Below are 12,388 nucleotides of genomic sequence, written 5' to 3' on the forward strand. Positions count from 1 at the left end.
AAAAAAAAAAAGTTCAAAAAAAGCCCATATCCTGAAATTCAGTCACACTGAGAAATTAAAATTTTGGTTTTACCAATGCCTGCTAGAGGTCAAAAAGAACCTTAAGCCTTGGTACAGTGCACGCATTACCATATTCCAAGTTAAATATAGTACCAAAAAGGCAATACCTTCTGGAAAAAAGCACAAACTTTGTGCCAGGCACTTTTCTAAAACTTTTTAATACATAACTGTATTTCTTGTCAGATGGGACACGTCGTTTTATGACAAACTGCAGGTTGACTCATGATGTCATAACTTAATCTTTTTCTTGTCACGTACGCAGCAAAGAATCACAGATATTCTATGTGGATTATCTACAATCTAGAGAAGATACCACTAACTTTTCTTGCTCTTCCCAAAACTTACTTTCAAAGTCCCCAAACCAACATCCTTAGATCATCATGATCTGCAACTTGCAACTACAAATTGTCTTTTTCCAGAAAGTGCATTAGTAGACTACAGTCACAGTACAAAATATTTGCAGAAATTATTACAGATTTTGTGTACTTTGAGACTACCTGATCATGTCTTCAAATAATCAACAGCTGACAGATCAAAGATGAGAGAGAACACCTTTGTAGGAGACAGGAAATAGTAGAAGAGGAGAATGAAAAAATCTTACCTGTTTTTTCTTTTTTTCTCTAAAATAATATATCCAGCAATCCGTTACTAATGGGTAAAGTCTCTTCTCTCCAAAGATAAAGGAGCAGTTCAGGCTGTCACTTCAGGATCTCTGGACGGTAAGTCACACCAAATCAGCTTCCCACCAGATAATTATATAGCTCTAGAGGGCTTCTAATAAATCAAACTCAACTATTATGCACAACTTTAAACCAATCTTTTAATTTTTCCCCCAAAACCTAAATCTCAGAATTTTGCATTCAATTTGAAATACAACAGATTGGGTCCGGATTGGTGGATATGTTACTTCAAGAGAAAGTAAGTAAACATGTAAGAAGTTTAATTTCTCCAGTGTACCCATACCCACCATTATTAATGGGCAGTAATGACCAGTGACTTTAACAAACAGGATGTAAAAGTATCTAGCAATACAGATTTTTGTTCTAAATTCAAAATAACCAAATCTCCTATTCAATATGTAATTTTTTCTAGTAAATCTGACAGTAATAGTTTAGACATCTGGATAAACTTTCTTGCTGTCTCAACATCTGAGTGTTCAGGCAGAGTGCCTTTACATTTTACATCTGCAGTGCTCTGATGGATAGAAGATATTCCGCCAAGAGAGTAACAGACATGAATTCCCAACGAAGACTGAAGCTGCTTACTTGTGTTTTCTGGATTTCACCACGCATTACTCTACTGAGAGTTGTATCAAATGCAGTCACCCCTTCATGAATTCTGGAAGTTACAGGTAGCACCAAACTTCATTTTTGTTACTACTTTCTTCCCCCATTTTAAGGGGAAGCCTGCAATGAACCTGAGCGCTACCTTTCATTGTCACTGAAAGCATCTACCCCACAGGAACAGACCTTGCATGACTCCTCTTAAACATGAAGAGCATATCCACTGGAATCCATATGTGAAAACAGCTGCTAGCATTCACACATGCAACTTTCATAGAGTCACTTAGGTTGGAAGAGACCTTTGAGACCATCAACCCCAATCCTAATGCTATATGCAATTATTTTGCATAAAATCTCCCACTATTTTGTGCTCATCACTCATTTGTCCTTTCATTGTGTGCAACATCTTAAGAGTTAATTTGATGTGTCTTCAAGTAGCTTTCAGTGCCAAGTAATACTTGATTAGTTTATTTTTGCCCCTGCCCACCAGAAACCATGCTGGAAAATGCAGGTTGTCACAACTCCTGTAACTATTCCAATACTTGTTACTTGTAACAGCCAAGTTTAGGAGGAGAAAGATGGAATATCTTCATTCCCTTCTTTTCAACTTGTCAAAGACAGTTTGTTGAAAGCAGGATGTTTTCTAACTCAGCATATTATTCCTCTACATCCTGCCTGTAAGGTCTGAAAGCCAAGTTGCTGAACTCTCAACAGGACCACCCCTGCATGCTGATGATACTCCACAATATTCCACCAGTTTCTAAAAAGCTGCAAAATTATGTAATAAGAGATCTAAAAAAGAATAATGTTGAGGGTTTTCTCTCTCAACTCTGTCTGTGAAATCATACACAAAGATGAACATACTAAATGTCTTTGGAGAGAATACCTGTATTCAATGAATGTCTCCAATGACAAAAAAGAGTATTAAAAGTACTGGCTAAAACCAGACTGTAAAGGAGATGACTCAGAGATGAGCTGGATTACACTACCAAGAAATTGCCCCACAGAAAAAAGGAGCTAGCATAACAAAGGTCTCAAAAATAGGTATCCATAAGGAAATTTACCTTTTCTGTGACACAGGTACTGCAATATTCATGATGAGAGGGACACACTAAGCCACACAACCAGGAAAAAGCAGGATAAACTTATGAAAATATGAATCATTTTGCTTTTGCAATTTAGAAGTGGGTTCATTTCTGTGACAAATGAACTGAACAGTCACATGGCTGATAGGAATGAATGGAAAGGGCAGGTAAAACCCACAAAGACCTTTCAGTAAGAAAGCACAACAACTCATTTAGAACTGAATGGAGCTTTTAGTCAAAGGACAACTCCACGTGCATCACAAAAAGGGATAATTAAACCCAAAATGTACAACTACATAAAATGAGTCAATTTGCAAGCAAAAAGGGGGACTGGACAAGGATATATCTGTCAGTGCAAAAGAGAGTTCTGCTTGAGACAGTCCCCGATGCTTTTCAATTTAAGAAAATATATTTCTCTCTTATTTTCACTAGAAACGTACAAATATATTAATCTGTGACATACTTATTACTCTCTTCTGGTCACTATATGATTATAGTGTTCTTTTACCTTCACAAAAGTAAGATTTCCATGCTTTTAGTTGTCATTTTCCTAGCTAATATTCTTTGCTTTTCTTTAAAACGTCCTAAATAGCAATTCTTCAGACAACAGCATAAAGCTATACTATTTCCATTACCACTTCTTACAGCTTTCCTCAAAAATCCCAACATTATTTTTTAACTAAAATACTGAATGCCTATTTTCTGCAAGTTTTCTAAAATGACGGATCCCTTCCTTTTATGCCAGGACTCAAGTATATTCTCACAAGGCAACTGAAGTTTCATTTACAATTTAGGTTTTGGGAGATATTTTGTCTGCAGTAATTATCAAGAACAAGAAGTCTTTAAACCAACTCTGACTTCAAAAAATCTGCCTTTCCCTGAAAGGTGAGCAATTAAGATTTATGAGACGCTAAATGCACCAAATGGACATATTGGCTCCATTTTTGACTGACTGCCACAAAACAATTAATAAAAGGCTGTTCTTGGACTGGTCAAGACTAATATTCAACACTTCAAGTGTTTTTTGTATCAGAGAGTGGATTTCTAAAGTTAGCATTAAAAAAAGAAGCAGCAAATGAAGAAAAGGAGACAGTTAATTAATAGATTGCCATTACAGACACTCTCATTATTGGCTACCTCATGTGAGCCCTGAAGCTGATCTCAGCATAAATGACAGGGGAACAAAAGATGTTACAAAATTCTACTCAGACCACAATTATCCTCCATTCAAAGCTCCCAGGAACTGATTGAGAAATACAGGGGTAAAAAACAAACAGAGGGACTCAAGACAACAGTAGGAAAAAATGCTGCAGTGACACACATTGAGGCAGGATGATTAACTACTGCAACCCTTGAATGTTTTGTTCTCTCCCTCAGTATAACCAGAAAGTACACAAATCAGCTGGTGGAACAACAGATATTGAACACAAGATGATTATTATCATAAACAACTGTTGATAATTTTAGGGCTCTAGCTTTAACCAGCCTAGCCAAAAAAACCTAGGATACCAACTGAAACTGCCTTTGCTAAGTAACCCTGACAGAGTCAAAAGTACTGCTGGAGTTTCGGAGCTATGCCCACCTCTCCAACCCAATGTCTCTAAAACTGAGTTTCTTTGATCTAGACCAAATAAGAATACAGATTAAGCTATTAAAAGACTTTCATCCAAGAACAAAGCTTGCCATTATACTTTGAGGTAGACAAAATATTTAATTTCAAAATAGAGAAAACCTAAGGTACAAGTTTCCTCTGGTAACTGGTGGTTGCTTTCTTTACTACTACTATTGCTACTACTACTACTGTTATGATTATTTTTTTTATTATTAATCAGAGATTAGGATTTAAGATTAGATCAGTTCCTGGAACAACCATATCTGAAAACTTGCAGGCATCTACCATCCTTATGCTATCCTTCCAAGAGCATGCTAAACTCATTCCTTTCAGCACAGGGTACGATAACCTCAGACCCCATTTTCCTGTGGTTACTTATTCTGAGAGTCAGAAATTTCCAGTCTAAACTACACAGTTCAGTATGGAAAAAAAAAAAATCTGTTTATTAAAAAAAAATCTTTTTCACGTGCGATGAAATGCACTATTTTTACTTTCTCGGTTTTGAGTTTAATTTTGTTTTGTTTTCTGTCATATCTACTAATAAAACCTATATAGGAAATGTAACTACGGAAAGACACCACTGTAAAAGAAAAGTATTTTTAGAAATAAAGCTGCCTTAAATAAAATTTTTAGAAAGTGGAAGATATTACCTGAGGAGAAAGTGAAGGAAGACAGGGACTAAAACTTGGTGGGGTTGGGGAGTAGGGGAGAAGGAGGTATAAAATTCTACCTAAACTTAAAAAAAAAAACCCAAACCCTATTTCATTTCCATATCCTACATGGAAGAACTTCAGTCTAAAGTAGTGTGGGTGGGACTTACCATCGAGTGATCCAGGACTGACAGCTATGAACTGCCCCAACTGTATCCATAAGAGGATGAAGCAACTCATTAATAACGGATTGGTGGATATGGGAATGATAAACACTACTATACCTAGAATTGCAGGTACAGATTAAGGGGAGAAAGAAAGAGAAAGTTAGAAAATACTGTGCAGGAAATACAGTCTGCTCAATGGTCCTGCATTCCTGACTTCCTTATTCTTTTCAGAGAAGTGAACCATAAATAGTCACTGACAGTGCTTCTACTGAATTTAACAAAAGCAGCTCTTACTCAAGCGCAGAATGTGCACCATCAGACATGATCCAAAATTTAACGTGCAAGTGTGAAGTATGAGAGGACATATCTCACTGTTACACTGTAAGCAGCTGAACTGGAAAATGCACAAACCCCCTGAACTTTAGCACTGTCCAGTTTTACACTCCCTGCCATTTAGAGATTAAAAGAAACAGGGATAGAGAAGCAACAAGTTTCTTCACCTGCTTTCATAAAAGAACAGGACCTTTGGGCACTATTACTGCAAAGAAGAAAGCTCAGCTCACTTTTTAAGAAATCCTCCTGTGATGGTATTTTTCAACTGACATACTGTTTTAGGAAAAATAAAGAGAATTTTTCTAAAAATAAGAGATGATGTATGCTACAATGAACCTTACCTTGAAAGGTTTGTCCCCACTGTGTGTCAGCATATGCCTCTGCAACCAACTTTGACTTGTTGAAGGTGTGTTATATACTTTGCAACCTTTCCACAAGCAAACAAACACCTAATAGAGTAAAAATGTGGTAAGTTACACAAGTCAGAGAAAACAGTAAATAAAAAAATCACATTAGCAAAGAAGACTTTTTTCACAACATTCACAACACTTCAAAGAATTCTGAACAATAACCATTTATTTTGAAACACACTTCTCATATCTCACCAAGGAAAAAATAATTACAACCCCAAGTATTCAATAAAAAGAGGTCACTGTAATAAAGTATCAACAGACAGATGCTCCTGCAGATAAACACAATCGAGAGCAACAGGATCTGCTGTATTTGGGTTTGCACTCAGTATCTGTATCCACCAGATAAGGAGACAGATCATTTTTAAATTATAAATTTGCATTTTCTGGGCAGTAGTTATAGAAATAAAATAATTTACTCTCATAAGCAATTAATTTTATTCCTTGAGCAGGAAAAAGTAAAAACTGTTACTTGCAATGCAGTTGTTCATATACTGGAGTTTTGTACTCTGGAATACCAGATAACTCTAGTTAGGGCCTTATATTCAATTCCTGATGAAGGAAGCTACCATTTCTCATAGGACTGAAAATCTATGGGTGTTTTGTGATTCCAGTGTACAGAACAATCACATGCACAATAGTGCATTAAGGCGAGCAGAACTTACTCATGCTGCTTTTCTCTCTCCTCTCATTGTGTTTATCTGTAACTGAGGGAATAAAAAAGCTCAATGAACTTGCCTTTCATTAGAATTTCCTCAACAGGTCTGTGTGTGAAGGGAGGTAAAGCCCTAATTTGTCGCAGCAAAATAAAGTTCCCAGGAACAGCACTGTCCATAATACAGGTTCTCAGAATTGCAGGAAACTAATTGGATTTGAGTTTCTTGTTCTCTTTTGGAGAATAAAACCCCTCAGCCTTCAAAAGATTGTATTTTCAAAATGAAAAAGCAGCCACGGGAGTTCTACACTCTTGCTGTATAATAGATACATAACCCAGCCTTACTCGGACAAAGCTGGAAACCCCTCAGTGTCTGTGTGACTGATCCAGACCTACTGACACAAGGCCCAAGCCCCTAAACCTTTGGGGTCTGCCACTCCTCAGCTCTGAGATCCCCCAAAGCCACAGAATTGGAACTTCTGAGATTCCTGGCTCTGCAACAGCTCCGTAAGTGTCCCAGCACTTCCATCAGCAACTGCAGACTGCAGGGCACTTGGCAAAGGTGTGTTACTGCGAAGTTACAGACGGTGGAAATACAAGGGCTTGGGTTTGCAACCACCCACCAGAAGTCCAGGCAAGGCTTCTTGGGAATCCCTGTCAAAAAAGCTGAACCCAAAATATTTCTGAAATAACATCTTTCAGAAGCAAAACTGTTTTGTCAAAAAGTTTCCCAGGCTCTTCATGGATGTATCTGGTTTGGACTGGAGCCATGACCTCGGTATTAGCTGGAAAAAATACATTTTACCATGCAAGGATGTTAATCCTATTCCCTTCCATTCTCAATAAGTAACTACTAAGCCCCACTTTTCTTCAAATTTAGAGTCATTGTAGTTAAGTAAGATTTGAAATCCCATCAAAATCCCAACACAATTTCCAACACACTTAAAACACCTCACCGGCAGGTGGCAGACAAATCCCTGAAACAAACCCACCAGGATCCATCCCCCTTCCACATCACCACGCTGGAAATTCTCAAAAAATATACTGACTCCAGTAGAGGGATTCAGAAGTGTGAACTGAATGCAACAGTTATTAGACATTTTGTGCTTCCAACAACCTCCTCTTTCAAATATACAAATACAGTCCAACATTTTCTAAATAAAAATAACCACAAATCATGTCACATGAAATATAAGTGACAAGAAATAAATACAGAATAAAAGCCCCTTCCAGGCCCTTTTAAGAAATGTAAAGGAGTCATGGATGGGATAACAAAGATCCAAACACACCTTATTCATTTCATTGTTTCATCCAGGTTTCATGTAACACTTTTGTACACCTGTGGACAGAACTCAGAAATCATCTCATGGATGGCTAAAAAGCCACTACACTGGATGGATGATTCTGCTTAGATACTGGACTGAAAAAAGCCATCAAATATGAAGCTGAAAAGTTCAATCATGCCAAAAAATATTAGCTAAATACAGCCAGAGTCACAGCTGTCTCAGTGACACATTTACATAATAAATTATTTAAAGTAATGCAAATTAGCATTTTAAGTTTCTTTTTCATTGAAGATAAAGTGTAACAGTGTAATATTTTTCTTCTGAAGAAGTGATAGAACAAAAAGTCAAAAGATAACAACTATTCTACTTCAAGAACTGATATTATCTCTCCCAGAAATTGAAGACCTGCAACATACAGTGCCTAAGGCAGGCAGATTGCTTGTGCTGGATGTAAAGGTAGTTTATATGATATATTCCAGGCATCAGAGATAATCTGGGATCTTGAAGACGGCAAGCAGTTAAGTACAGAATTGAAATTACTCTACTGGAAGGTGCTTTTAAACATTAAAATTGAGACCAATTATCATTTGACCAGGGATTAGACTGGAATTTACATGCTTATATATGCAACTCAATTTTAAAAAAAAACAATTAGATGTAATTATACAGAAGGTAAACTTGCCATCAGTATTACACAGAGAGCTGTTTTGTTAAGACTTTGTACTCTTGAGTCAGTCTTACATCTTCCCTATTATACATTCTGGATATATTTTACCTGTAGTGAGACTCCACTGGTAACAGTAATTAAGATGTGACTTCACCTGCGTTCACATGCAGGAACATGTACACAAGAGTTTTAAGAAAATCAATTCCAAGTGTAAGCATTTAAAGATACACCAACAACTTCAGGATGTTGAGAAGTCAAGACACTATCAAAACTCTGGTAGTCTCAAGTAATTTACTGAAAAGAATTGACTACATTCTTAAAGTAAGGCCACTAAATCTGCTGCCACTAGTTACAAAGCTGGTATTTTGAAACAGAAAATTTGCTACTGTCATTCAAGAGCAAAATATTGGCAAATAAGAAAGAGGGAAAACCCAAAAGTAACACCAACCCCTCCTCGCTGACCATCCACATGTATGGAGCGAATGTGATCCGCCAGATCCGGGCTGGAGCTGAAGCAGGCGTGGCAGTGATCCCAACAACAGTTATAGGCAATGCTTTTGGCAGAGGAGGCAGGAACTCCCTGTCCATTCATCATGACTGGAGTGGAACGTCCACTGGAAATTGTGCTGTCTACATCCATGATAGTGCTGCTTATGCTGCAAGACAAAAAAACCCCAAAACTAAAACAAAGTTCGTATTTGTTGCATGTTAACAGATCAAATAAAAACTGTAGCTCTTTTGTTTCAGATATATTTAGACAGGTTGAAAAGAAAATCTTACACAAATTTATTATTTATTGTGGTTCATCACTTTATTAATAAACGTACAGTTAGGAAACAGCTACTATTACTCAACAGTGTAACTTCTGGACACTGGGAACAAAAGGGAGGAATGAAAAATCCTCAATATATTGAGCCCAGCATCCCCTGCCAACACTAGAGCCTTAAAAAAAATACAGCACTTCAATTCTACATAAGGTTTAAGGTATTCCACACGGCCCCAGCATAGTGTCCATCATGTGCATGGTCTAAACTAATCCTTTTTGTTTTCGTTTTTCAAAACGTTTTCCAGAGAAGCCAGAATCAATCAGCAAAGGAAATCTGTGGCCAGCAGGGGTCACTTGCATCAGCCTTTCTGCTCTGCACCTTGGCAGATACACAGACAAGCATCAAATGGATCAGAAAAAAACTTGCAGAGAGTATGCTCTTTCCATATATAAGCAAAAAGTACAGAGATGGATGCTCTTCCTCATTAAACAGCTACTGATACACCCTTTTTAATCTTGTTAACCTGCTCGGTTGCCTTGAGGGCCTTTATGTTTTTCTCTTCCACAAAGCCACAGCATTACAGAACAGCTCATCTTTGACAGAACCTCAAAAGACCAGGCGGTCAAATCTGCTTAAACAGGAACGAGTGAGATCAGATTGCCTCTGGTCTTGTCCAGTGGAGTTGTTAATGGGTGTGTTCAAAGGCTGGGACTTCTGCTACCTTTCTGAACAATTTTCTCAATGGCTGACTAACCTTATTGTGGGAGAGGGGGGAAGTTTCCCAACATCTCATCAGAATTTCCAGTGTTGCAACTTCTGTCTCTTGTCTCTCATCCTTGGCAGCTGCAGGGTTGAGATGACTCTGCCTCCTCTATTGTAAAACCTCCCTATCAGATCACTGAACACAGAAAAACCCTGCCCTCCTCCTCCCAAAACTGAACAACACATGCACAGAGCTTCTCTGTGTACTACATCTGCTTCAGCACCCTAACCACCTTGGAGAGCCTCCACCAGATCCTCTCCAGTATGTGTGTAACTGGGATATTCTAAACCATTCTGCCTTTAAGGTACAGGTGCTGTTCCTTATTTTTACCATCACTGTCTACATGCCCAGTATTGTTCTATTACACACTGAGATGAATGAAAAACAACACCATTAGTCAATATCTGAAGATACAATTAGCATGTTTGCTCTTCTGTTGTAGAAGTCTCTACTAGTTATTTCTCACATTACCTGTATCTTTTTTAATCACTACTGTGCTAGCAGGTTTTCTCTGTGATAGATTTTAAAATAATCAGATATTTGCTTTGTTTAGATTTCCCATTCTCACCCACCATGCACTCACCACTACATTTATCAATAAAAAGTGACTTGCCTTAGTCTAAATAACAGATTCCCTTTAGCAATGCTCCCAGTTAAGCCTTAGTTTTAACCACCCTGAGTGACTTGGTTTCATGAGCAAACTCTTATTTCAAGATATGCCAGCAACGTAACATATCCCAAGCACAGACCCCTTAAAATCTTCTTCCAACTCATTTGCCTCCACCAGATATTAGAATTGACCACCTATTCTTAGGCCTTTGTCTTCCAAGTTAAAAAGAAAGTTTTAGAGACCTTTTCAACAGCTTTCTGCTTTAATGAAGGTATATCAAATACACACTTCCTAAATGCTACACAAACACCACATGCCTTTCTTCCACCCCCCTCCCAATTTCAAACAAGGTCTATCAATTTAGAAGGCACAGCTCCTACCCATGGAAGTCATACAAGCTATTTGCTGCTGCACAACATATTTCCATGTGTCCATTATTTTTATTTTCTTCCCTTTTCTACACTCTGAATACATAGAGCTTTCCACGATCCCTCCCCATGTCTCCCTTCCCTCCCAGTAATCTTGATTCCTTTTATGACATACAACCTCCCAATCTGTCACTACCAAATAAAAAAAAATTCCACTGGCCCTGAGCTGAATCTCCCAGCCCCAACAGCATTAACAGCCACTAACTACTACATACTGTAACAGCGTTTTAGGATCCCTGTAGGAAATTGTCAGAAGCCTTACATGCAAAACCTGTTGCAAGTAATCCTAATTTTTCCACTGTGCCAGGCTCACAATAGATGCAATTATGGGACTGACATCTCCTCCTTCCTCAACTGATGCCTAGGCCAAAAATTATTCCCAAAAATGAAGTCTGTAAAACTGCACTGTGAAAGCAAAATTTACCAACAGGATGATAGGAAAATTGAGTAATTAATTACAGTTACTTGTGCCACTGCCTCGCCTCCCCCTTGGTTTAAGCTATCCAAATACAGTTTTCTCAAAATCACACTTGTAAGTAGGTTTGGACACACAAAATGGCACAAAGCCCAACCACTTCTGCCACAGACAGTGCTGTTACACGGATCAGTGGTCCCGACAGGAAGCTGCTTAGCCAAGGATGGCAAAGCACTGCACATACAGCGCTCGTGCAACAGCTGCCTCACACCAACCCAGGTCGATAAATAACCCTGCCCTTCTCACAGCTGACAGCTACCAAAGGAAACTGCTTCCCAAATACTTTCAGGAGGAGTTCAAGCTTCAAAGCTATTTACTCTCAGTACGAATTTCTGCACCCACAGACAGCATTAGATCCATTCTCACACACCCCACAAACAGTAAAAGCAAACTTCTGACTGAGAGGAGCGGTGCTGGTGACCACAGGGCAGAGTATGAGGGGTACTCAATACAGTTCCTTGGATTTACAGTCTGGTTTTAAGTGGGAAAGCAATGAGAAAACGTAACCCTGAACAAGTTCTGTGAAAGCATTTTGGGGCAGGGGAGAAGCGCACCCTCACGCAGGTGTGTGTGTATGTGTGGTTTCTCTGTTTCACAGGCATGAAAATCTGCTTAATTCCTCTAAGAAGAGACTAAAAAAAACCCTGAAAATGATCAACCCAAAGCATGGGAGTTTAGTTCACATTGCAAGTGCAGTGCAACATACCTTGACACAAAATCACAGGTCTCTAATTTTACAGCCTAAGGAATGCAAATGCTTTGGCTTTGAGGTTTTTTATAAGCTATCCTACTTGTTTTGGAGAAAAATATGTAAAAGTTAACTGATCCCAGCAAAAGCTATTGTGAGAAGTAGAGTTATTAATGATATAAGAAACCAATAACACTTGGCAAGCTAATTTAGCTATTATTGTTTAAATGTTTGCTGAGTTTGGGTTTAATAGCCTAAGTGTTTGCTAAGGGCTAACAGATTAACACGGTATCAAAATTTTCTACTAGAGGAACTGGAATAAAAAAAAAGGCTGCCCATAGCACTTAAACCACGTAGTAGCATATCGAATTTGGAAATTGAAAATGAAGTGCTACACTGGACTATGATTCTATAAGCTATTCAAAATCCTGTCTAAAAATGGGAAAAAA

At 38.2% G+C, this 12,388-nt stretch overlaps 1 protein-coding gene across 3 annotated transcripts in view; it reads right to left on the reverse strand.

The window, feature by feature from the left end:
• The window catches only part of AEBP2 (AE binding protein 2), a 41,380-nt gene that overhangs the window by 14,403 nt on the left and 14,589 nt on the right, over nucleotides 1-12,388 (reverse strand). For all 3 annotated transcript variants that reach the window (XM_069003534.1, XM_069003532.1, XM_069003531.1), the window contains exons 2-3: nucleotides 8,657-8,864; nucleotides 5,532-5,639 (exon numbers count right to left, since the gene is read on the reverse strand). In XM_069003534.1, coding sequence (XP_068859635.1) covers nucleotides 5,532-5,639; nucleotides 8,657-8,864 — 316 coding nt within the window. The remainder of the gene's footprint in view (nucleotides 1-5,531; nucleotides 5,640-8,656; nucleotides 8,865-12,388) is intronic.

The sequence above is a fragment of the Aphelocoma coerulescens genome, chromosome 1A (genome assembly GCF_041296385.1).
Source record: "Aphelocoma coerulescens isolate FSJ_1873_10779 chromosome 1A, UR_Acoe_1.0, whole genome shotgun sequence".
NCBI lineage: Eukaryota > Metazoa > Chordata > Aves > Passeriformes > Corvidae > Aphelocoma > Aphelocoma coerulescens.